General features: G+C 37.2%; 2 protein-coding genes across 3 annotated transcripts in view; one reads left to right on the forward strand and one right to left on the reverse strand.

Annotated features, from left to right (window-relative positions):
- LOC136803424 (activating signal cointegrator 1-like) overlaps positions 1-24,631 on the reverse strand; it is a 37,942-nt gene extending 13,311 nt beyond the window's left edge. Inside the window, exons 1-6 of the mRNA XM_067060144.1 lie at positions 24,386-24,631; positions 23,269-23,465; positions 22,220-22,347; positions 21,699-21,825; positions 21,216-21,273; positions 20,714-20,835 (exon numbers count right to left, since the gene is read on the reverse strand). Coding sequence (XP_066916245.1) covers positions 20,714-20,835; positions 21,216-21,273; positions 21,699-21,825; positions 22,220-22,347; positions 23,269-23,465; positions 24,386-24,450 — 697 coding nt within the window. The 5' untranslated portion in view covers positions 24,451-24,631. The remainder of the gene's footprint in view (positions 1-20,713; positions 20,836-21,215; positions 21,274-21,698; positions 21,826-22,219; positions 22,348-23,268; positions 23,466-24,385) is intronic.
- Positions 2,563-18,320, forward strand: LOC136803421 (uncharacterized). 2 transcript variants are annotated; one of them, XR_010846148.1, is made up of 7 exons: positions 2,563-3,250; positions 3,472-3,614; positions 4,306-4,619; positions 6,729-7,493; positions 13,354-14,447; positions 16,934-17,694; positions 17,742-18,320. XR_010846148.1 is itself a non-coding variant. In XM_067060142.1 (6 exons), exons 3-6 carry the CDS (start codon positions 4,604-4,606, stop codon positions 17,234-17,236), a joined length of 2,178 nt encoding a protein of 725 aa, XP_066916243.1. In that variant the 5' UTR covers positions 2,563-3,250; positions 3,472-3,614; positions 4,306-4,603; the 3' UTR covers positions 17,237-17,706. The 2 variants fall into 2 exon arrangements, 1 of the variants encoding a protein (XP_066916243.1); XM_067060142.1 differs by lacking the exon at positions 17,742-18,320 and having other exon boundaries at positions 16,934-17,706.
- Positions 24,632-26,506: the final 1,875 nt, after the last annotated feature.

The raw sequence follows: 26,506 nt of genomic DNA on the forward strand, positions 1-26,506 counted from the left end.
AAGTTCCCTTTAGTAAGCTCGTACCCGAAAATTTTGAAAATGTCTTCAAATCTCTTTAAAACCTAATTTTATGGGAAGCTATTGTATTTTCTAGCAAAAAGCAAAAAAAAATTAGAGGTTAAAGTCACTTTAAAAAAATTTATCCCACTTTTTAGGTTTTTGTAAAATCGCAGGCACAAATACCGTATTACTTCGAATAAACGCCCGGGCCTTTAATTATTTAATTTTTAAAAGAAGGGAGCGTTTATGAAATTATTTTAGTCTAGATAGTCGAATATTTAGAGCAAATATACCCTTTGTTTTAGTTCTTTATCAGGATTTTATTGCAAAATTTCTTTGGCTCAACGACTAAAATAACATCGAAAACTGCTCTGTTTACAAACAAGAGATGACTAAAATCTTCCTTTTCAAACCCAATCAACACTGGGATTGAAGTATTAAAGTCACAAGTTTCTAATAAACGCCCCTTTCCTAAAGGGGCGATTAATCAAAGCAGGCGTTTATTAAATAATTTTTCTTTTACGAGGGGCGCTTATTCGAGGGGGGGGGTGTTTAAAAGAAGGGGGCTTTTATTCGAAGTAATATGGTAAGAGAAAAAACAATTAAGTGTTGGCTTTTCTTCTTGTTGACTTCTCACCATTTTTGAAATCTACATAAAATTCTGAAAAGTTGATATATAACATGCATAATGGTCACAAGAAGTAATTTTATTCATTCTATTTTGTATCTATGATAACTTTAAAATAATAATATTTCTTACAAATTCGGAAAATTATACTCCTATTGAAATCACATAACAACTTAACTGAAATTATTATGCTTTAACAGCTAAAAAAGACACGGATACGAGCTTTTTGCTTATAGCCTCTATAAAAGGGGTGTTAATTCTGGGAAAAATTGGGTTTTGAAAATTTTTGAGCAACCTTACAAGCAACTACAAAAAATGTGTAAACTGATTTTTGAAACCGGAACTTTCTAAAAATCACCGGAATAGTCGAAAATCGCCGAAAAAACGGTTTCTCTTGAATTTCTCGAGCTGTACTTTATATTTTTTTCATGAAACTTTACACACTGATGAAAAATGTGACGGAGACAAAAATTTAGGAAATATGCCGGAAAACCGTTTTTCCATTTTCTCGAGATTTCATTTTTATTTTTTTTTTCTGAATTCTTGCACAAAGATGTAAATCAGCAATGCCAAAAAGTCCAATTTTCAAGGAAAATTTTTTACGGCCGAAAATGACGGAAATATACAGGGAATCGCCGTTTTTGCAGATTTAAATTGGATTTGTTCTATGATCTTTGAAGTACAGTCGACTTTCCATAAATCGAACCTCCTCAACTCGACTATCCCCATAAACTCGAACTCGAACGTTTTCCGGTCTCTTAAGCAATTCTGATTCTCTATAACTCGAATTTCCTTAACTCGAACGATTACTGATTATCCCCTTGGTGTTCCAGCACTTCCACTTGCTCTGACTGCAATCATCAGGTGGGTCCAAGCAGCGTCCTGGCTTGCTCTGTAACAAATTTTATTGCTTTTAATAGGAATTGGTTGAGAAGGAATCATCCCGACAAAAATCAACACGATGCCAACCAAACAGATGAGCACAAAAGAAATACATTATTATTGATAAAAGAATATGGAAATCTTCTCATGAGAAGCGAAGATGGAGCGGTAATTATCACATTTTATGACTAAACATGGCTGTGTTTGGATTAAGAGCCCGAGGGGCACTCGGTTTCTAAACGACGGCACGTGACACCAAAAAAATAGCTTTTAAGATCGGACCCTTACAGTGCAGCCCTTGAGCAGTAAAAAGGTGCCCTTTCAGTGCATTTTACCGAACGTTTCTGACCCTTGCAGTTTAGTTTGATTTCATAACTTATCTTGCTTAAAGCCACCTGAAACTGAGCCTGAGATCAAATGAAACTGGGTGCGAGTCAATGCAATTCAACAGTCTCAGAACACACCCTTACAGTTTATCCAGCTAAAAGAAGACCCTTGTAGTGCACTCCATCGGAAGTATACCCTTACAGTGCATTTTGAGGGTCTTGAAAAACCTACGCTTAAGGGCGGCAGATGCCGTGGGTCGGACCATATGAGTGCCCCATTGGTTGAAAAAATCCTACCGAGTCTGCGAGAGTGTTTTTTAGTTAGAATTGGTAAAGAGAGTTATCTTTCCCAAAATATTGAGTTAGTATAAATTTATATGTTCAAACCTTGCCTTTTAGATCTACTAACTCATATTTTTTTAATAGCTGGAAAACAAATTAGATATTGTATTGGAGGCAGAAGAAATATTTATCGAACCATATCGTATTGAAACCATGACCTCAACGGAGTTCTTGATCTATTCGGACAGGATAGCTTACATCGTTCAAGAAATGCTCCATAATAAAACAGTTTCTGAAATGATAATGAAACTGTCACAGCATCAGCTGCAGTTTTCAGTTTTTTGTCTTTCTGGCCTTTTCAGTTTTTTCTGTGTTTTGCCCTTTTTGACCATTTTTTCTATCTGGTCTGTGTTTTGTTCTCTGTTTTTGCATTTTTGGGATTTTCAGTGTTTTTGAACATTTTCAGTTAATTTATGTTAATTTATGTCAATTTATTCAATAAATTTCAAATAGTATATATCAACTTTGCTTTATTCTGCATTTTTCATTTATAAATTGTTGGTCTGTATTTTATACACAAGTTGATAAATAGCAGTGCCATTCTCAGTTTTGCATTCATTCCAAAAGGAGCACTTGAAGGGTGAACATCAATTTTCCAAATTTCAACTTTCAACAAGACTTAGTCATTCAATTCAAATATGACTTAGTCACACATTTTTCACACAGTTTTCATACCCAGGCTAGCTGGTAAGTTTTGCTTTTTCTTTCAGTGTTTGCTTTTCCTGTCTGCCATTTTGCCTGGGTGTTGTCTCTTTGCACTGCTAGGACTTAGCCATTTCAACTTATATTTTTTCTTCAACTTAAACTTTTTACATAGACACTTCAATTATAACTTCAAATTCAATTTATTCTCAATGCAATTATACTTCAATTTATTTTCAACTTAGATATATTTGTAAGACTTAGTTGATTTTTTCATTTTAGTTCGAACCATACTTCAATTGTGTTACGAACACAGCCAGTCTCACCTTCATTTGCCCCTGACCCAACAGAAACTGTGGCAGAACCTGATTGACTTCGTCAAAATTGCTATATCTCGTAGATATGCTCTCAACAATGGCTTTTGCATAACGTAAGATTTTTAACCAACTACTTAAGCCTTAAGCTGCCGAGTACTTTTGGCTCAATAAACCTTTCTAGATCGAATTTTACAGCAAAATGACACCGATTTTGGTTTTAGTAACTCATTGATTCGCCGATCCTGGTTTTAGTTTGATTTTGATGATATATTAGAGGTATCTAACTGCTTGTAACAGGTCCATCATAACCAAAAAGGCTGAATTTTCTCCTTAGGCATTCAGATGAGCTTAAGCTAATCAAGTTTGAAGATTGTGGCTGTGTAAACACAAGAGAAAAGGATTTTGTAACGATTGATAGTGATACAGAATACGATACTGATGAATTTGAGACAGAAAGACCACCATCCAACCAGAAAGGTAACGAATGGTCTTTTTAGGGTATAGAACCATAAACAAAGAAAGGCGGTTATCAACAACACTTGCTTCGCTTCCACAAAGTGATTGACCCCCAAACAGAATTCGTCAAAACTTCTATTCATAAGGATATCATTCAAAGTCTTAACTTCGAAAACAGCTGACGAGACCATCTTTTTTGGGATGTGTTCTGAGGACATGTTAGAGCTAGAAAACTTGACGTGTTCTGAAATAAGGTACTTGTTGTACTTGTTGCCAAGGCAACCCTAGAAAGCTTCAGAACACATCTTTCAATGAGAACACATCAGATATTCTCTTGATATTACCCCTAGGTATTATCAAGAGAAAATCTGATGTGTTCTTGTTCCCTTGTAACCCTAGAAAAATTTATAACACATCTTTCGAGGGTATAACTAAATACTTCACAACACAACACTTCAGAACACATCCATTAAATAAGTTTAGGGAGAACAATAGTGGGATATAGTTTTCCTAGAAATCAGAACACGTCATTTTGAATAAAAGAATCGAAGATCACGCAACAAGTGAAGATAAGAACACCTGTTTCTCAGAATTGCTTCGCCGGCTACTTCTGTAACTTAAGGGCAAAATACAATGCACCCCCTTCCCTGAACTTAGAGGGGGGGGGGGCTTAACCAATTTTGCTTGATTGGGGACGATTTTTTTTCATCAGATTGTTTGAAGTTGAAATCCATCAAAGAGTTGAAGTCCCTTGCCAAATCAATGAATTTGGATACTTCACAATGTATTGAAAAGTCGGAGCTGTTAGACATTTTATCTCCTGCGATGAATCTATCCCAAAACACATTCGCTAACGTGCAAAACGACTTTCCTGCTACTTCAAATGACGACAGTAATTCTTCAAATGACGACAGTAATGATGATTCAAGCACCGAAATCCCCACGTATCCAAATAATGAACAGTCAAGCAACGAAATTCCCGAACCAAAATCTGAAAGTTTTGTAATCACATGAAATATAATACAAGTAAGTTTATTTCAAAAGATTCTGATTATTGTGCTGTACAAGGGATGAGAGCTTATTATATTCAAATTTTACCTCAATTGTATAAGTTTAGGCAAAAACTGTATCTTGTCTAAGTATCTTGGTGGGATTTTACAGCACAAATGGGTCTTCAAAAATAAAATCTGTACAGAGGGTTAAGCTTTTGGTCACAGGTGTGACTTTTAGTCACTAGTGAGCAACAAAAAATTACCTTAAGTGAACTTATTTTGGAGGGAACTAATTTTGGCGAATTTAGACAAAATTTGCCAAAATTAGTTCACGCTTAAATTAAATATTTTGCCTACTCACCAAAATAAGTTCCCTCCAAAATTAATTTATTTGTTTTATTGCCTAAGTAATCCCTGAAATTCACCAAACTTGCTCAAAATAAGGCAAAATAGGTTCACGTGTGTTTTGTTCTAATAAAGAGAAGAAAAAAAATGTGACAAAAAAGAGGTGAACCTTGAAAAAATTTCCGCACTAGGTTTCCTGGTACCGTTAGAAGCGGAATTTTATGTTGCTTAACATACTCAGAGCCTTATGCCCTTGGGCAAAATCCTTCATGAAATTAGACCTGAAGTGTACTATTTTTGCCCAAAAATGGCAAGAAAGTGGTGTCCTGGCAAGAAGAGGCTACTTTTAACTTTCAAAAAAACTAACTGCACAACCCTGTCTCACCAGATATTAATAGTTTAAAAAAGGGGGTTCCCTTCCAACACGGATCCTGTAACCACAATGAGTAAAACAGTGTTAAACTCTATATGAAGCTTGCTAGCTTCAAGGCGAAAGTGCATTTGGATAGCGCTGACTTTGAAAGCCTTAGAATAGCTTTGATAGGCTTGATCTGATTATCATGACCATGCGTTTAGAATTTCAATAGTGTTACTAGCTGACTCAGGGCTCCTCTAACAGAATTTCGAGCACAATGTAGATACCAAAACTACGCAACGAGCAAGGCACGATTTGACTGAAACTCATTTACCTATATTTAAAGTCTCTGAAGGCTTAATTAGTTCAACTTTATTAGCCTGTTTGATGTCTTTTGTCTTGTCAACAGGACCCACTTTCAGGGCATTTTTGGGTAATAAAGTGCCTTTCAGGTTTGATTTCATGAACCTTTTTGCCCAAGAGCCTCATGGTGAGGCTCTGGGTATCTTAATCTTCTAACGGTACCAAGAAACCTAGTGTGGAAATTTTTTCAAGGTCCGCCAGAATAAATTAGTTCCAGTCAAATTTAAAAATTTCATCATCGCCACAATAAGTTCCTGCCAAAATTAAGAAATTTTAGGATTTTTGCTGCTTGCCAATTATAGTTCGCGCCAAAATAAGTTCCCTGAAGGTAGCTTTTTCACCATTGTTGCGCGATTGAGCACCTTTCAAGGGAGCAGTTTTCATAGGGATTATCAAGAAGTTGCAATCTCGATTTCGCACAGGGGTGTAGCCTATACTAATTTTTTCTACGAAATAATGTCTATTTCACTTTGCGACTTTTTCGAATGTTTTGAGCCGAGGTTTCGGGCTCCAAACATTCGATTTTTTGACGTCTCTTTAAACTTTCGAAGCTCCTGCAATAGCGAAAATATTGAATTTGCATCAAAACACTTGAAAGGCTTCTTTTTTCGAAACGTATAGCCTATTTCATAGGATTCGTGTTTTCAGTGCATGATTTTGTTCTACGTCACTGCAGTAATCAAATTTTTATTGTAAATCACTCTTTTGCGAATTGAGATACAAATTCAACAAAAACATAGACATAGAATACAGTTCTTAAATTCCCAAGTCATTTAGGATGATTGCAAAAGTTAGTTTTTCGAAGGGAAATCTGCACAGATTTGTGCATTTTCCAGTGGTAAATTGAATAAAAAAGAGCATGTAGCAGATACACGAATCCTATGAAATAGGCTAATTATCAAAGTGGAACTCTCTAAGAAGCGGGATGAATGAAATAAATCCCAATTTTTGGCGAGGTGCTCGCTAGACTAAGCTATAGTCTAAGACAAATCACTATCCAAGAAAAAAGTCTTAGTCTTTATTATGGTCCATTTTCTGACCTCAAGTCGTCAACACTTCTCCGTGATTTTTTTTCAACAGATTGTTTGAAGTTGAAATCCATCAAAGAGTTGAAGTCCCTTGCTAAATCAATGAATTTGGATACTTCACAATGCATTGAAAAGTCGGACCTCTTAGACATTTTATCTCCTGCAATGAATCTATCCCAAAACACATTCGCTAACGCACAAAACGACTCTCCTGCTTCTTCAAATGGCGACAGCAGTGACCAGTCCGATCCTGATTCTCCCGAATCTATTAATCGTCCATCAGACAACGACTTTCCTTCAACTGAAGAATCTAATCAAAAGCCACGGAAAAAGAGTACGCATAAAGATTCTTGGAGCTTTTGTCCTACAATTGAAATAGACAAATTACCGTACAATATTGATGGTGATTGTATCTATCAGCTCCCTTTTGACGCCAAAAAAAGGATGAAATCTTCAACTGATGGTCGACCCTGGGATGAGTGGGTTACGTCCAATTCAGTCAAACATAACGGAAGGCGAAGAAGAGCAAACTGTCTTGGATCACCAGTATGCTTGAACGACGAGTGTACTTTCTTAAAATTTTACAACAAAAGAAACCGAATCCAATTCACAAAATCAAATAAGCGTGCCATGGACGCAAAATGTAAAGTGTGTGGTCTGGTTGCCGTTGTCATTCAATGTCCCGCCGTCAAGATCTGGGAGTTTGATGAAATACAATCCAAAGTTACAATCAAGCACACAGGAAAGCACACGTGCGAAGCCATCAACGTCAGCGAGGTGCCAGAAGCTGTTTACACACGATTTGCAGCCAATCCAGGTACAAATAAGAACTTTTTTTGCTAGTCAAGGAAAGTGATGTTCTTGACGCACTTGGTGGTCTTTAATCTGTAAAAAATACCACGTACTAGTCTACACAATAGACAGCTCCAGGCTTTTAGGCCTTACTCTTGGTCTATAGGCACTGCTATAAGCGGTCAAAGATGTTTATCAATAGAGATTTCCAATAAAAGAATGTTTAAAACACAGCTGATTGGCTTAGGTTTCGAAATTCGCTATTGTTTCATTAAAACCTCAGTGCGCATGCGATTTATCCGAAGAATTTCAATATTCAAAACAAGAGCAGTGCTCATACCCCGAAGAGTAGGAGTTTTACGCTCAAAACGAAGGAAGATATGACGTAGCCTAACCACGTACTGCTTCACTTTTTTATTAATTGAAGTTTTTTTCAAGGGATGAGAGCTTATTATATATAGATTTTACCTCAATTGTATAACTTTAGGAAAAGACTGTATTTGATTTATGAGAGGTCATGGTTTTCAAACTATCATGCAACAGTGTGAATACACCCTTATTCTTCATACTGTTGCTTGGAAAATATGGGAACAAAGAATTGCACATAAAAAATATTCCATAAAAGGGAACTGATTTATTTATGTTTCAGTTAGTCAGTATTAAGGGAACTAATTTTAGCAGGAATTAATTTTGGATTATCGCCGCGAATGCCTATTGTAATACTTTCGCTAGGCGAAATTAAAAATTTATTACAGCAATCAAAATTTGACTGTATTGCATCACAACAAAAATCACGCTCTTTTCTTCTGTTAAAGAGAAAGAGAGAAAAAATTTGATCCCCACTTCTTTCTCAAAAAAGACGATTTTTTAAAAATTTTCTTCATAAAATTTGAATACGTGAAGCAAATTTAAAGTATGATAGCTCAAAATTTAAATTAGTCTTTCCTCTTTCTAACGTAAAAAGTTTGGTTTATAACATTTTTAGTTTTCTCACAACCTCAATCCAAACTTGTGTTGACTATTGTAGTTGTTGATTATGATCAGTCTTTCAAGTAAACTCAAACTCTAATGAAATCAGTTACAAGTCAGTCTTATATACTATTTACAAAGAATGGTCTAGAAAAATAGTCTAGAAACTAGAAGATAGCTAGAATGTTCTAGACAACAAAATGGTAACCTAAATAGAATGAAATAGAATGTTCTATGTTCAGTATGGAACATTCTAGTATGTACATAAAGTTCTTTGATGGTCCAGTCCTATCGTCTGGAATGTTCTTCATGAATGTTCTAGATCTTAAGACTAGAGTGTCTGTGAATTTATGTGCATCTGAATTTCAACACTCCTCCTCACTCGCTGTCTGTCAGATCGTGAATTCCGATCATGTCTTTCAGTTTGTTGAATTGAACACGGGTCAGTCCCTTTGTTAACATGTCAGCTACCATGTACTCACTCGGACAATACTTCAATTCGATGTTCTTTTCGTGAACCTGGTTACGGACGTAATGATGTTTAATATCGATATGTTTCGCACGTCCGTGAAATTTCGGATTTTCTGCCATACAGATCGTTGATTGGTTGTCTTCATAGATAGTAATCGGTCCATCTACTTTCTCGTTAAGGTCGTGAAGAAGTCGCCTCAGCCAAATTGCTTCTTGAGATGCCATTGACAAGGCCATGTACTCTGCTTCGGCAGTTGATAACGCTACACATGTTTGTTTCTTACTCATCCAGCTGACTGCAGCTCCACTGATTTTGTAAACGTAGCCAGAAGTTGACTTTCTATCGTTGAGATCTCCAGCCCAATCAGCATCCGAGTATCCAACAAGTTGCGTTTCACCGTAATAGCGTAATCCACAATAGATAGTCCCGTTAAGGTATCTCATGATTCTTTTGACGGCGGTCCAATGATCAATCGTTGGCTTTGCTGTAAACTTTGCGACGTTGCTAACGGCAAATGCGATATCTGGTCGAGTCTTTGTCGATAGATAGAGCAAACATCCAACTGCAGATTGATACATTTCTTGGTCAAATAACTTGTCATTGTCTGTTGCTTTCATTAGCTTTGTCCCTGTTTCGACTGGAGTTGCAACAGATTTTGAATTTTCCATGTTGAACTTGTGAAGGACTGCTTTAATGTACGATGATTGACCAATCCAAATACTTCCATCGTCTAAGTAGACTATTTTAACTCCAAGAAAATATTTCAGTTCTCCCATGTCCTTTACGTCAAATCGTTGAGCAATTTCGTTGATGATTTGTTGAATCCTTTCGGTCGATTTTCCTCCGAGTATGATATCATCGACGTAAACGGCTAGAATGAACACTTCTCCTTCTGTATTGAGTGTGTAAATACATGGATCGTTCATTGAAGGTACGAATCCCATTTTCTTGAGTTGCTCATCTAAGGCTTGATTCCAACAACGTGGTGAATGCTTGAGACCATAAATGCTTTTCTTCAATTTGCAAACCATGTGTTTTTGTCCTTCGACTTCGAACCCTTCGGGTTGTTTCATGTAAATGTCTTCTTCTAGAGTTCCGTTAAGAAATGCGGTTGTTACGTCAATCTGGTGCAAACGAAGTTTGTATTTTGCAGCTAGTGCAATTATTGTTCTAATCGATTCGAATCTCACGACAGGACTGAATGTCTCGTCATAATCGATACCGTTTTTTCTGCGTAAATCCTTGAGCCACTAATCTCGCTTTGTAGCGCTCTACGTTTCCGTCTGCATCTCGTTTGCGTTTAAATACCCATTTACTTCCAATGGATTTACGATCTTTCGGTAAATCGACAATATCCCATACATCATTCTCGTGGAGTGAATTAAACTCTTTCTCCATAGCCACTGTCCATTTTTCTTTTTCCTCACTAGAAAGAGCTTCTCTTATCGACTTTGGATCGTCATCCTGTTTCGCGATGTGGACTACCCAATCTCCATAACGATTTGGAGGATTGATCTCTCTTCTAGCTCTTGGTGGATCTCGTGGTCTTGGATCATCATTTTCGCCGTCTAGGATTTCGTTGTGCGGATTAATATCCACGGCTGGTTCGGTTGCTGCTTCCTCTTTCTCCGGTGATGACTTATTTTGGTTTGGTTCCTCTGTCTCGTTGAAAACGACATCTCTGCTAAAGAATACTCTTTGTTTCTTCTCATCGTATAACCGATAACCTTTCGTCGTCTCACCATAACCCAGAAAGATACAGCGTTTCGTTTTTGGATCAATCTTTGCACGTTCATCTTTTGGTACGTGTGCATAAGCGTTGCAACCAAAGATTCGGAGGTTGCTCACATTCGGTTTAGCTCCTGTCCAAGCTTCATACGGAGTCATGTCTTGGACTGCTCTCGTTGGACTTCGGTTTCGTAGGTACACTGCTGTCGATAAAGCTTCAGCCCAAAAACGTTTTGGCAATTTCGAGTCAGCCAACATAGCTCTCACAGTTTCTACTAGTGTCCGATTCATCCTTTCCGCTACACCATTCTGCTCCGGTGTTTTAGCAATCGTGGTTTTGTGTTGAATTCCCTCAGCTTTAAGGTATTCCTCAAATTCGTTTGAGGTGTACTCACCTCCATTGTCTGTTCGAAGTCTCTTAATCTTCAAACCAGTTGTCTTTTCGACCATCGCTTTCCATTCTTTAAACTTTTGAAAAGTTTCACTTTTATGTTTCATTGTGTACATCCATGTGTTTCGTGTTTTATCGTCAATGAAGGTCACAAAGTATTCTGCACCGCTCAGTGACTTCTCCTCGATCTTTCCGCATACGTCAGAATGTATTTCTCCAAGCAAAACTTCCGTCCGTGCTCCTCCTGTTTTCGGAAATGGTGTGCGGTGCTGCTTCCCACTAACGCATGGTTCACAAAACTTTTCCTCCTTCTTGACATCGTAATCGAATCCCTCGACCAGGTGATCCTTCGCTAACCGGTCCAAATTTTTTACTCCAAGGTGACCATAGCGTCGATGCCATACGGCTTCATTTGTGTCCTCTGCTTTACAAAGTACGGCTTCATTAGTCCCTTTAGACTGTTGAACACAGTTCAAATGATAAATATTTCCTCGCTTCATTCCAATAGCGATTAACTTCCGGTCCTTGTCAAGCACCTTACAAATCGAATCTTCGAACTCGATTCTCTTCCCTCTTTTCGTTGTTCTCGAGACGCTGAAAAGATTATATGATAACTTCGGTACGTACAGGACGTCTGACAATCTACAGTGATTTGTCTTTCCATTTGGTAACTTCATGTATAGATCAAGTGTCCCAACACCAGCTGCTTTAACCTTGAATCCATCTCCTACAGTTATTTCCTGAGGCTCATCAAGCTCTTTGATTTCATTGAATAGCCTCTCATCATAGCTCATGTGACACGAAGCTCCTGAGTCTATGATCCAATCAGTAGCTATTTCTGATTTCGTTTGCTCTACATACAATCCAACAATTTCCTCATCGTCCGATTGCTCCTCTGCTGGACAAGCTCGCTGTTTGATAATCGGTTTCTTCTTTGGTTTAAAATCATCGTTCTTGGGTTCGTCACTTTTTAAGGACTTTTTGTAACTGTAGCAGTCCCGTTTAAAGTGTCCATGTTTTCCACAAAAATGACATTGTGGTCCTTTTCCCGATCCTCGTCTGTTACTGTGTCTCGATGACATCGCTTTCTCGTCTTGCTGAATTCCTTCTTTCTGTTTCGTCTCCTCGTGGATTAAACGCTCGGTGACGACTTCAATCTTCGGAACTTCAGGATTCGCCTCCAGTGCGGTGACCAACATGTCGTAAGATTTGGGAAGGCTTGCAAGTAAATGGACAACTTTGTTTTCATCATCCAGCGGATCCCCAACGATAGCCAACTCATCAAACAGTTCAGTTATAGTTTTAATATGCTTTTGAATTGATTGTCCGTCCTTCAGCTGTAAAGTGTAGAGCTTTCTTCGTAGAGCCAATTTGTTTGCCCACGACTTCTTTTGAAATTGATCTGAGAGTTTCTTCCATACCTCTGCCGGGTCATCTGGATCCGGCCCCAGTAGGTACAATAACGAAGGTTCCATTGATAGCACGATCGTCGCCAGTGCGCGATCCTTCCGCAATCGATACTTGTCCACATTTTGTTCTGGAACTCCTTCCGTCTCGTTGACGATATTCCACAACCCCTCACGAATCAACGCCATTCTACATTGTACTTTCCAAGTGGCGTAGTTAGCGCCATTCAGCGGCTTGATTAATATCTTTGTTGCTTCCGTAGCCATTATCTTTATCCGGATACTTGATTCGCCGGACACCCAATGTTTTGATCAGCAAACTGTTTCCAGAAACGTCCGCAAAATTGCAATAACAAAATATATCAAGATGGCGAATGTTGTGATGTTGTGATTCTTCTTTTTACTCTTCTGTGTCTGGGCCCATAACCTGTTGACTATTGTAGTTGTTGGTTATGATCAGTCTTTCAAGTAAACTCAAACTCTAATGAAATCAGTTACAAGTCAGTCTTATATACTATTTACAAAGAATGGTCTAGAAAAATAGTCTAGAAACTAGAAGATAGCTAGAATGTTCTAGACAACAAAATGGTAACCTAAATAGAATGAAATAGAATGTTCTATGTTCAGTATGGAACATTCTAGTATGTACATAAAGTTCTTTGATGGTCCAGTCCTATCGTCTGGAATGTTCTTCATGAATGTTCTAGATCTTAAGACTAGAGTGTCTGTGAATTTATGTCCATCTGAATTTCAACAACTTGTACACTTTTTTTGAAACACCCGGTAGCAAGAAGATTTGAATATTTCTTGGATTGACACCCAAAAGCGACTAAATGAATTCCCATAATGTATTTCTCCCTGGATGTCCGGTTCTTTTATGCGCCATTGTACTTATTGATCAATTTTCTACATATTTAAGGTGCCACCGCAACTCAAGTTTCTGAAGATATCATTGCCGAAGGTATAAGGTCTGATGCACCTTGGGAAGAGATCTACGAGCTAACAGATGCGCTTTTGAATAAAGAGAAGCTTTATTATGCTAAAAAACAAGCAACTAAACAACCAGACGGGCAAAGCTTCGAAGCAGTCGCCAATCTCAAGTCAAGAATATCTGTAGAAGATCCATTTTTCATATACAGACTAAACGACAAATATATGAATGGCAAACCGAGCTTTGTTTTTCAGATGTCCAGGGTCCAGGCAGATCTGGCATATGCCATGGACGAGAACCGAGATGGAATCCTTAATGGGGAATATTGCTACGCTGATGGCACCTTTAAAAGGACTAAAACTTTCGTTACACTAGCTGTGTATGTTTATGTTGGTCTCCTCAAGAAGATGATAAAGCTTGCCACGATGGAGGCAGATTCGGAACACACTGACAACTGGGTGATATTTTGGACCCTGTTTAATGAAGTAGTGGAGAAGAAAAATGGAACAAAATTTGCACCGATCGGTTGGTGTGTGGATGAAGCTGGAGGACTATGGAAAGGCATAGAAATTGTATACGGAAAAGAGGCAGTCAAGGGCAAAACCGTATCATGTGAGAAGCACTATCCATGGTCTGTTGATCGCTTCACCAAATCGCTGAGGAACGTGACAAAGAATCCAGACTTTTTCAAAGTCCACGCCACCAATCTGATGAAAGCTGAAACAAAAGCTCAGTATGTCTCATCCTTGAATGAGTTGAACGATTACATCAATGGAAAACCAGAGAAGAGGTCGTTTCTGAAATCCTTTTTGGAATTCTGGGATCCAAGACGCCATCACTTTAGCCGAGCATATAAAAGAGCTGATGCCCCCAGTACTAATCTCAGTGAGACTTACCACTCGTCATATGTCAGTGCAAAAACAATCAACCTTTCACTAATTGATGCCGCCTACAAGGATGTAAGTGAAGCCATCAAAGTAGGAAGAGCCCTTGAAAAATTTGGAGAAGGAGTTCAGTGTCAAGGCTTTGGACCTGATATGGCTGAGAAATCGTCCAGGGAAAAGGAGAAACAAAAAAGAAAGGTATAAAACAACACTTTTTTCCTGAAAATAAAAAAGTTTTTAACAGATTTGTACGCAGTAAGTCTTGTTAAAAATTGTAGGTTTTGAAACGCGTATTTTAAATCAAGTACATGCTTGAATACACATTTTTTTCCTTATAAGCAACCAGGTTGATAAGGCTCGAGGCCTCAAATTTCTCGATTTCTTTTCGCGATCATCGTAAAATAAAAGCTTTTTAGATAATCTAACTATGGCAAACTATAGCTCTTGACCCAATTACCAGCTTTTCTCGAGATTGGCTCGATAGTTTTTCTGATTTTTGGCACAATGATGCAAAATGGTAATGCCGAAAATGTGACGGAGCCCGATTTTCGAAAAGAATTTATTTCCGGCTGAAAATGCCGGGAATATGCCGGAAAACCCCGTTTTTTGGCATTTTCTCGAGATTTCATCTTTAGTTTTTTCTGATTATTTGCTCAAAGATGCGTATTAGCAATGCCACAAACGTGGCCGAGTCCGATTTTTCAGAAAAATTCTTTTCCGGCCGAAAACTCGGGTAAGTTATGGCATGTCTTAAAATTACCATGATTTTTAGATTGCATTAGTCGACAGAAAATGACCAAACAAATGACTGAACATAAAGGGTACTATCATGTAGTTTCTAACCTGATGTGTAACCTAATTGTTTTTTCGCTGATTTTCGCGAAAAATCGCAAAAACTGATTATTACGTAATAATCGATGACGTCATCAAAACTAAAAATTGAATTTCTCAAGAATGGTTTATCTAATTGTCTTCAAACTTTCACCAAAGATGTATCTTACTAAAGTCGATCATTTGAAAAAAAAATTTTTCGAAATTTTGATGACGTCAGTAGAAAATAGGATTTTTCGTTTTTTACTAATTTCTGCTGACGTCATCAAAATTTCGAAAAGATTTTTTTTCAAATGATCGACTTTAGTAGGATACATCTTTGGTGAAAGTTTGAAGACAATTAAGGCCGGCGCAAATGAATCCAACATTTGATCCAACATTATTGTTGGATCAAATGTTGGGTTCATTTGCGCAAGTCATAAATTTGCAACTTTTTAAGAAAATTGTTGGAAATCATGTTGGATGAAGTTTGATCGCCGTCAAACTTTTCATCCAACATTTTTTATGAGATTGACGTCACTTTTATGTTGGTTTCAATGTTGGATACATTTGCGTAATCATGTTGGATGAAAATGTTTGACGTTTTTGCGCAAATGACTTTTCATGCAACTTTTCGAATTTTTCCACGTGACTTTTCGTCCAACATGTCGTCCAACAATGAATTGGAAATGTTGGATTGAATGTTGGATTCATTTGCGCCGGCCTTTAGATAAACCATTCTTGAGAAATTCAATTTTTAGTTTTGATGACGTCATCGATTATTACGTAATAATCAGTTTTTGCGGTTTTTCGCGAAAATCAGCGAAAAAACAATTAGGTTACACATCAGGTTAGAAACTACATCATAGTACCCTTCACGTTCAGTCATTTGTTTGGTCATTTTCTGTCGACTAATGCGATCTAAAAATTATGGTCATTTTCAGTTTTTGAGACATGCCATAACTTACCCGAGAATGCTGGAAATCACCGTTTTGCAGATTTTCATCGGACTTTTTTCTTATACTTCTTGTGTTTTTTTTTTCACATAAAATATTGTCGATGATAGCAATTCCCAATAATTGCCGGAGCAGTCAATTGTATACCTGAAGGGAACTAATTTTCGCGTTTTTAGGTGTCTACCGCGAAAATTAGTTCTGCAAAATGCAATTTTAGTAAAAATCTTACAAATCCCTAGGAAATTGAAAGAATTTCGGTAAAAAGTGAGTGTCAACTGCGAAAATTAGTTCCTCAAAAAACGCCAATTTCATACCCTCACAACGCGAAAATAAGTTCCGCGAAAATTAGTTCCCGCAAAAATTAGTTTCTTAAGGTATATATTTCATTCATGATTTTTTGCTCTTTTCTTTCGCTCGCTCGTGAACGCCTGAATTTTTCATTTTTAACCCAAATTAGTGCAAATTTCCCTATTTTTGACTATTTTCCCGATTTTTTCCGAAAATTTTCTCCAAAAAATCGGGTCCGCATGAATTTCGAAAAAAAATTTGCTTGAATGCGTGAAATGCAAAAAAAAAATTGCTTGAATGCGTGAATTTTGAGTCCGCTGGGAGGCCTCTTTAAAAAGCAACCATCCCTATACTGCAGAAGATGAATATGTTTAAAATTCTTATATACTGTTAATCTAAGGAAGGTAAGTTTTCTGTTGTTGGTTCTTACAAAACAATCAAGGGATGCTCTAACCATCTATGTGCTACTCTTGTAAACATTGTTTCCCTTTCGGCCGATCACACAACAAAAGCTCATCTTCAAAAAGTATCAGGTTTCCAGGTAGGAGTATGGCTTATATACCTGCTCAGCATAAATAAAATTTCACTTATAGTAATGACTTAAATTCAATGTCTTAATTTTAATCATAGATCCCATCTTACTCAAATGATATTCTATACGGAGAGAGTGACTCTGAAGAGAAAGAAAATGACGAATCTCGTATTGACCCAAATTCCAGACATCGGCCAACGAAACGCACATGTCTTTCCTCAGACGATGAATGCTATCAACCCAAACAAAAAAAAGCAAGACGGAGGAGTAACACATCCCAAGTTTTCCTTCAAATATTGAGAAGAGGGAAAGAGTGTGCTTCAGTTCTACAATGGAGTGGGGGGAATTTTTTTCAAAAAGGTGTCGCGACATTTCATGTTACGACTTGTGTACACAGTTGACACGAAGGAGGCACCAACATGCAATTGTCCCTTTTTCACCAGAGAAAGAGAGAAGAAGAGTACCTGCAAACACATTGTCGCAACGCTCATGATGATGTTTTTGGTTGATGAAAAAAATCCCATCCTCGCTCAGCTTTCTTTCACACCAAAGGAGATGAAATTTTTGGAGAACCAGTTAACACGAGCGCAAACTTCATATCAATCATCATATCCATCAAGTCACAGTCAACCCAAAGGTTCCTCCTCGAGTCACAGTCAACCCAAAGGTTCCTCGAGTCACAGTCAACCCAAAGGTTCCTCCTCGAGTCACAGTCAACCCAAAGGTTCCTCGAGTCACAGTCAACCCAAAGGTTCCTCGAGTCACAGTCAACCCCAAGGTTCCTCGAGTCACAGTCAACCCAAAGGTTCCTCGAGTCACAGTCAACCCAAAGGTTCCTCGAGTCACAGTCAACCCAAAGGTTCCTCGAGTCACAGTCACCCAAAGGTTCCTCGGTCACACCCAAAGGTTCCTCGAGTCACAGTCAACCCAAAGGTTCCTCGAGTCACAGTCAACCCAAAGGTTCCTCGAGTCACAGTCAACCCAAAGGTTCCTCGAGTCACAGTCAACCCCAAGGTTCCTCGAGTCACCAAACGATCAACGTTGGTCGGGAAGAAATGAAAGCCATTTTTGAAGCAACGAAAGCCCCAAGTCAAGAATGGTTTGTTAACAAAGCTATCAAAAGGAAATCTTCCAGTTGTTGCATTTGCCGTGAGACGATGCCGGAAGGAAAAGTATTTATCAAAGTTGATGGACTATACATTCCACCAAACTAAACTTTTTCGAAAATTAGAACCTTCTATTTTTGCGCTCTACCCATGTGTATTTCGAAAATCCCCAAGGCAAGCAACCGTCAAACCCCACCAAAAGATGTCATGCTGGAGAAGGATAACAATTTGCTCGATGAAGATATCGCTCTGGTTTTGAAAAGAGGTATCGTGATTTCAAACTTGTAAGTTTAATAACTTAGCTTGATAAGGATGCAAAAGGAGATGTGAATTAACTTTGACTCTTACATTAGGCGTTTCCACTATAAGTTAAAACATCGATGGTTAAAAATTCTTTTTACGTTTTAAGACTCCACACTAACCTTGATAATCTCAATTTTACAGTTTTTACAATTTCACTGTTTGTCAAGGTGTATTTTGAAATCTAACCAACCCAGCCTCGCTTTCATGGGCCTTTCATGTTTAATTTTTAGTCTTTTAGTATATCGCAATTTTTATCGGGAAAGTCGTATTGGGTTATAATCAATGATTTTCAAATTTTTGCTCCGCATTATTATTCTTGCATAAATTTATTTCCTTAAAGTATATTTGGTATTGTTATATTTTGTTTGTTTTTAATTTTCAACTATTCATTTTCTTTTTTATTAAGTAATATCAGTAATGGTACCCTGAGTATGAGAGACCGAGTTTTCAAAAAAAATATCAGCCTCTGACGACCAAGTGTAGAAATTTTATCGTGTACGTGTCAATCTAATCACTGTAAAAGGATCAACAGAAGGCAAAAATGATCGAATTTTAATGAATTTTGTCTGCTTTTGACTTTTTGTTTTGCATTTGGTATCATAGTTGCTAAAGTTTCATATTTGTTTTGAATTCAATCTACTATATATATACAAATTTTCACTTCATAGACTTTATAGTAAACTCACAGTTTTTGTTCAATTTTTATTTTTCAGTTCGAACCCCTTTATTTACTAATAAACGAGTACACTTTACAGTGCTAAAAACGTGATTACCGCCTTACTGACTCCATGTATTCATCTCTAACCTCGAATAAAGGGACTACATCAAATATCTTTGTCGATTTTTCACCCTTTTTAGAACCTAGGAGTACGTTTTCCAATTTTTCCACCCCCTTACGCTTTTTTCACATGAACGTAAAATTTTACTTAAGCAACGAGGAAACTGCTAGTCGAGTTTTTTTGTCACTCGTTGTCAAACGTACAAAGAATAAAAAACGTAACGTAAGCGAATGAATGAACACCAAATTTTCGTAAGGTCTTCTTAAGTAAAATTTTACGTGCATGTGAGAAAATTTTTAAAAGCAGAAAAGTCACCCTTGGCTTATCACATCCATGTGTTATTGAAAAACAATGGAGGGATCGTGTAAGACCCGTTCGGCTTTATAGAAGCCCTGGGGATACTAGGGTTGCGAGCTGACGGGTATGTGCCGCAAAAATCGAGGAAAAAACTGATTTTTCGGGATTTTGTGGCCCTTATTGGAACTTTTGGCTGTTTTTACATTACAAGCCAAAAAAAATGGAAAATAACTCGGAAAGCTAAAGGAAGCAAAAATTCCCGAGTTAAAAATTCAAAAATAACTCGGAAAGCTAAAGGAAGCAAAAATTCCCGAGTTAAAAAATGAAAAATAACTCGGAAAGTTAAAGGAAGCAAAAATTCCCGAGTTAAAAAATGGAAAATAACTCGGAATGTTAAAGGAAGCAAAAATTCCCGAGTTAAAAAATGGAAAATAACTCGGAAAGTTAAAGGAAGCAAAAATTCCCGAGTTAAAAAATGGAAAATAACTCGGAAAGTTAAAGGAAGCAAAATAAACCGAGTTATGAAATGAAAAATGACGTCACTAAATTCCAAAAATGACGTCATAACTCGGGATAACTCGGTTTTTTTTAACTCGGAAAAAATAACTCGGGAATTCCGGGCCTCTACGGTAATCCGAGTTGGCTATTTATGAACTGAACAGAACTTAAAAAGGATTTGATTCTGGAATCCCTATTTGTGGAACTGACGCGTTAGACCATTCGGTCATCATTCCTGAAAGGGATTTCTCTTAAACAAACGATAGATTTAGTCACACCAGCCTAAGGGTCAGTTAACGCTACGAACTAATACGCAGAATAATTATTAATTTCGCATAAATTAATTTTCGCGGTTTTTGTGAAATTTATTCCTAACAAAACAAACTTAAATTTAGAATTTTTGACAAATCTCCTAGGAAAATGAAAAAGTTAAAAAAGAAGCTGATTTGTGAAAATTTCTCAACGCAAAAACTTTGAGAATTCAATTCGCGTGAGAAAGTATCCACTTTAAAAGCATTTCATAACGAGCTTTTGTACGATCTCCTCAGAAAACAAAAACAAAACATAGGTTGTTTGTCTTCTTTCAACAAGAACGAATTCAACTAAAGTGAAAGTTCATAGAATCGGCTTCTCCAGAAAATCCGTACATGGGGAGTGGAGGATATAGTGTAGGGGTGGTAGTGAAAAATCTTTAAAATTTTCCATGTCAGGCGGTAAATCTACTGTGTTTTGGGGGTAATCTTGCTCTGTTTGCGGGTTATTTTGAATGTCCAGGGGGTCAACTGATGCTTGTCTGGGGGTCAAATTCACAATGTCCGGGGGTAAATTTCTAAAAAGATGTTATATTCTCCAACCCCCCCACCATATTCGAATTTTTTCTGCAAAAGCACAATACCTGAATACATGCGTTTATAATCATCAACGACATGTTTGATATCCTCTTGATCCGTCCGCTGCGCTGTTGAAGCGATCCAGAGGCGTCCGCGATGTGGAGTGTACCAACTTCTACCTTCCAACCTATAAAATAGAGAGTTTTGAAGGTAAAATGGTGCGTTGCCTACAAATTTTTTATCTATAAACATAACACTTTCGAGCATAGCTAGGCTCAGATTTTGGCTTGAAAGCAATGAATCTATTGTTATAAAACAAAAGAAACTTAAGCATATTCCCAGCCTCAGTTCAAATGAACCCCATGCTTAAGGAAAAAACGTTTATGTTTTATACCAACGATACAATCAATGCAATCAGAAAATATATTTTAGCCAGCTTCCATCCTCTGTGTACTTCGAATCACAATTCAAATAATAAACGTTCAAATTAAATTGCATCATTGAAAGTAAGTTCACGGGCAACATGATGATTGAAAACAAAGCGACAATCGAATTAACAGAACTTACTTTTTAATGCCGTGAACGAGAAGCGATGCCCATGGCTGGTGCATACTCATACACATCCCTTAAAAATGAAAAAAAAATTGCAGACGTGATTTTCTTTGTAAGAGTAAATAAAGTTATGTCACATGGAAAGCCTTTCAATCGCAGTCATTACTTGAGCCTCCCTAAAAACTTTTTAATATACCCCTTTCTCACAGACCCGGTGGGACCAGCCCCTCCCGCTGGAAAAATTGACCAAAATATCGTCTCTAGTGGAAAATTGTACTCCAATTAGGCCAATCATTGTCCCCACCGAAAAATAACGAAATAAGCAAATTCTCACTACAAAATATTGTGCTTTTTTCCTTCTACACTGAATTTTCTCACTTGAGAGAGCCATAAAAAGTCCGTTATTTTATCCCCACTGGCTTAAGAAGTCCTATCTGTGGGAAGGGGTGTGTGCTAATGCTCCAGTCCTAAAAGTACTGTAGATAAATTATGACGTACCTTGATCAGAAATTTCTTGTAGTTGATTATCTTGTAATCGTTTCTTATGATTGTTGGTCGAGCTCCCTTTCCATACGTTTTTCGGACGCGTTTCTTCGGACGTTTCGTCTCTTTCTGCTGGGTGGAACTGACAATTAGAAAAAAATGTTTTTTTAGATCTCAATTTTCACTGCCTTTAGTATAGTATGTTCAGTGCCATTTGGATGAGGCAAAAATCTTTAATTTAAGAGAACTTTATCATTATTATTGTAATGAAAAATAGCTTGCGAATTAAAATTGACGAGTAAGCAAACGATATCACTCTTATTTAAAAACGAAATCTTAAAGTCATCAACCATTATCCATATGGAACTGGACATACTATTTCACTTTTAACCGACTTTTTTTATCGCTACGGAGCGTTTGAGGTAAAAAAAAAGTCTGATATTAAAACTTTCAATAACGGCCAAGAACAAGTCTTCAATTTTTTTGAAAATGTTTAATTCGTAAGTAAAGTTTAATTCAAAGAGATAAACACTGACCGTGGGAGGCTGGACACCAATCCGAGGGTCGATCAATGGATTTCGGTCATCAGACTCAATGTTGGTCAATTGTTCATTACGTTTCAATGAGTCGATTGGCGTACTGATATCCTCCTCAATATACATGTCTTAAGTAGGAGAAGGAAGAAGTTACAATCTGGTAAATTCGTAATAACCCCATAAGTAAGTCTACGACCGCAGTCGGAGGCGACCCGAAGGCTCCTCTTTCGATAGCTATCTACCCTAAAGTAGGGGAGGGCCATTGAGTTTAATACCCGAAGGGCTAGAGTAGAATCTCTAACCTTTCTCAGGAAAAAAAAAGTGAAGCCTTAAAAAATGCGCCGTATTTTTGACGACAGATTGAATCTAACAATTCCTTTGTTTACGATTGATATTTTTTTCGAAATTTACTGTAGCGGTAAATTTTAGTTTCAATCTGTCATTTGTGTAAAAACCAGGCGAGCCGCTCAAGGCCGCGCAACTTTGGTAGGATTTGTTGGCTTCAAATCCTACCAAGGAGATTCGATTCTAGCCCGTCGGGATTATACTTCATTGGGGAGGGCGCCACTCTTTCTCCCTGGATTGCTCAACTTTTGATCCATATCTTAATTGCTATGAGCATCAAGCATAGAGGCATAGAACCATTTTGGGAATATTTGGTATGACCCGGTTGGGGCTTGAACCCACAACCTTGCGAACCGTAGCTGGATGCTCTACTACTAAACTATGGTCGCTTAGAACCCTGTAGGTTGTAGAAAAGAACTTTATATCACTATATCATTGAACTGTATTGAAAATTAATCCAAACATAAGCTCCAACTCAAAAAAAAGTTTTGCCAAAACTTAAAATTTTTTACAATGGTTAAAGCAAGTTTTTTTCGCTTGAGACGGATTTTTACAGAGCAAATTGGACCATATTCCTGAAATTTTGCTGAATTCTGCTAAATTTGAAGGCGGAAAAGCCTCTTTATATACTTCACTGAAACGGAAGAACTTTTAACACTGTTTATGAAAAAGAGAATGGGTGCTCAGAAAATAAAGAAACTTACGATTGTTCTCCTCACTTTCAACGATTTTCCGACCAGCAAAATCGATCGTGAATTTTTTATCCAGTCTCGACGCGAAACGTTTATCTCTCAAATCCTGTTCTTTCTTTGTCAAAAGGTTTCGCTGTTTGTTCGATAGCCATCGATTGTCTGATGCGAAATAGTCCGATTCGTCATCGATTACTTTCGTTCGTTTTGTGCTACAGAAATGAGCAACATAAATATAATGTTGAAAACCCAGAAATTCTTGTAGTACGTCAAAAATTTTGCATGGAATTGCCCAGACTGGTATTTTTTTAGTTCAAAAACTTAAAAAGTGTCAATTTCTTTTACAAATTTCGAAAACTCAAGTCGGTACCGTCCCCTTTATTTTTTAATCAGGAAATCTGGTCACTACACTGGTTCCACATGAAAGATTTCTCCAACTCATTGTCACATAAACCAATACTCCAATTTTCTTTACTTTTCTGCTCCCCCTTTCCAGCTCTGGGGCCTTACTTTTTTTCTCGACAGTATTCTAAAAACATTCTACTTTTTGAAAAAACATTCGAATGTTCGAATTGAAAAGATTCGAACACACAATTTTTTCAAACGTTTTGTTTTGCTTTGGCAGCAGTGAATGAAACATTTGCATGTTTTTGATGTTTATGCTGGTTTATGCATAGTTTCTGAAATGACATGTTATCTTAGTACTAGTATTCTCTTTTTACAAATTTGTCCAAAAAGTTGTGTTTTTTTTTGCCAAAACCCAATACAGAAAAAGTGGTGTTTATGTAAGGCTGGATAAATGGGGACCCGCATGAATAGCATAAGTGTTTTTTTAGACGAACAAGGATTAAAATTACTTGGGTTACCTTTCCAAGCAGTTCAAAGTAGTTTATTTTTTCTAGTTTCCAAAGTCTTTTAGAGAATTGGGATTTTTAATTTGGTATCGATACCAAGTAAGGATGGTGTCTTCTACTTTCAAATCTCCAAAAGTCAGGTTTTTTTGGACCTGGGTAGGTATACCCGACACTGACCCCCCTGACTGAACTCGTCATTTCAGCAGAATTTTATTTCGAAATTCAGGCGTTACTTTTACACTACAAACTTTAGTGCTAAGAAATGCAGGAAAGCTTACAAATTACGATCGTATTGAAGGAGACGGTTTTTGTGATCCAAAGCCCTCTGTAGGGGGGGTTTCATGGTTGACGGAGGAGCGGAATTGGCCCTTTTTTCGGACGGAGTGGCGGAATTTGGCGAAAATTTAGACGGAATTACGGAAATTGGGTTCTCTGACGGAGACGGAAAATTAGACAATTTTAGTGCGGAAAAACGGAATTTAGCAAAAAGATTTGCGGAAAAACGGAATTTAGCAAAAAAATTTGCAGAATTTCGGAATTGGTAAAAGATTTTCAAAATTTGCGGAATTTTCGACAAAAATATTGAATTTCAAAGGAATTTTCGGTGACGGAATTTTGGTTCAATTTAAGACGGTGTGACGGAAATTGGAGAAAAAATTGGCGGAATTACGGAATCGGGTACCCCCTGAAACCCCCCCCCTCTGTAACCCTGCGTCTTTCTCTTTTTCAACTGCATCATCCTGAAGAAAACAAAAAAAATCAGTGGTGAATGATACTCTTGAGATATGGAAAGATTTTTTTCCATCAGTAGTGAAATTTTGTTAAATAGTAGTGTCCTCCTCTGATATAAAAAATTATCTATGAAGAAATTTTTTAAACTGTGTTTTAAAATATTTATATGACCGAAATAACGAAAGGGGGCTTGAACAATAATTTTTTCTTAAGCATATGGTGATATGGCTCATTTGAGCTTAGGCCGGGCATATGGTTAAATTCATATTGTTCTATAAAACTAACAGGTGTCCCAGAAAATAAATTCTCTCTTTGAAACGAGATTTCTCAGGTTTTATTAACTGTTAAAAGAATCAATCTTTTGGCATTGGAAAGAAGAAGGATAAACTTTTAAACTTGAAGGGGTCGTTTGTCAAGTTCAGACGATTCATAGAACTCAAATTCACTTCAAAAAGAAGACTTTTATCTGCGACACCCAGTAGATATATTGCTTCCGAGCCCTAATCTCAGCCTTAGCTATGTTTAAATTATTTATAAGTGTTATGCATATAAATAAAAAAATGTGTATACTTCCGTACCGGAACATGCTGCAACAACAATTTGTCTTTCAATTTTCGTCCTTGTTTTGATTCACGATTAATTATTTCTTGATCTTCTGGAGTACACACAAGGTTACCACAGAACATGCAAGGCCCTTGTAAAATAGAGAGAAATTATTTAGCCTATGGCTCACTATTGATTATTTCTTGATCTTCTGGAGTACACACAAGGCTACCACAGAACATGCAAGGCCCTTGTAAAATAGAGAGAAATTATTTAGCCTATGGCTCACTATTGATTATTTCTTGATCTTCTGGAGTACACACAAGGCTACCACAGAACATGCAAGGCCCTTGTAAAATAGAGAGAAATTATTTAGCCTATGGCTCACTATTGATTATTTCTTGATCTTCTGGAGTACACACAAGGCTACCACAGAACATGCAAGGCCCTTGTAAAATAGAGAGAAATTATTTAGCCTATGGCTCACTATTGATTATTTCTTGATCTTCTGGAGTACACACAAGGTTACCACAGAACATGCAAGACCCTTGTAAAATAGAGATAAATTATTTAGCCTATGGCTCACTATTGATTATTTCTTGATCTTCTGGAGTACACACAAGGTTACCACAGAACATGCAAGGCCCTTGTAAAATAGAGAGAAATTATTTAGCCTATGGCTCACTATTGATTATTTCTTGATCTTCTGGAGTACACACAAGGTTACCACAGAACATGCAAGGCCCTTGTAAAATAGAGAGAAATTATTTAGCCTATGGCTCACTATTGATTATTTCTTGATCGTCTGGGGTACACACAAGGTTACCACAGAACATGCAAGGCCCTTGTAAATTAGAAAGAAATGTTTTAGTCTATTACAGTGTGAATGAAAAAGTTCAGTGGTTCCATCTTATTGTTCCAAAGAATGTCAACAAATAATTATTTTGGCTGGCACTGCAAAATATTTAAAGCTATGATCCATTCTTATCTACATAAAAAAATCAAAGTGTTTGTTGCAAAATTATAGTTTCTCCAAAAAAAGTGCTAGTATTAAAAGTGACAAGCTATAGATGCTGAATGGACCTACCTGATGATGAAAGTTAGATAGAAATGCGAGGAGAAAA

The sequence above is a fragment of the Clytia hemisphaerica genome, unplaced genomic scaffold, assembly GCF_902728285.1.
Source record: "Clytia hemisphaerica strain Z4C2 unplaced genomic scaffold, Clytia hemisphaerica genome assembly, whole genome shotgun sequence".
In the NCBI taxonomy this organism is placed as follows: domain Eukaryota; kingdom Metazoa; phylum Cnidaria; class Hydrozoa; order Leptothecata; family Clytiidae; genus Clytia; species Clytia hemisphaerica.

What these genes read in the sequence shown, in the direction of transcription:
- LOC136803421 (XM_067060142.1), top strand. An exon ending in ACGATTTGCAGCCAATCCAG is followed by an intron (nt 7,494 to 13,353) that starts GTACAAATAAGA and finishes TACATATTTAAG; the next exon opens with GTGCCACCGCAACTCAAGTT. An exon ending in AGGAGAAACAAAAAAGAAAG is followed by an intron (nt 14,448 to 16,933) that starts GTATAAAACAAC and finishes TTTTAATCATAG; the next exon opens with ATCCCATCTTACTCAAATGA.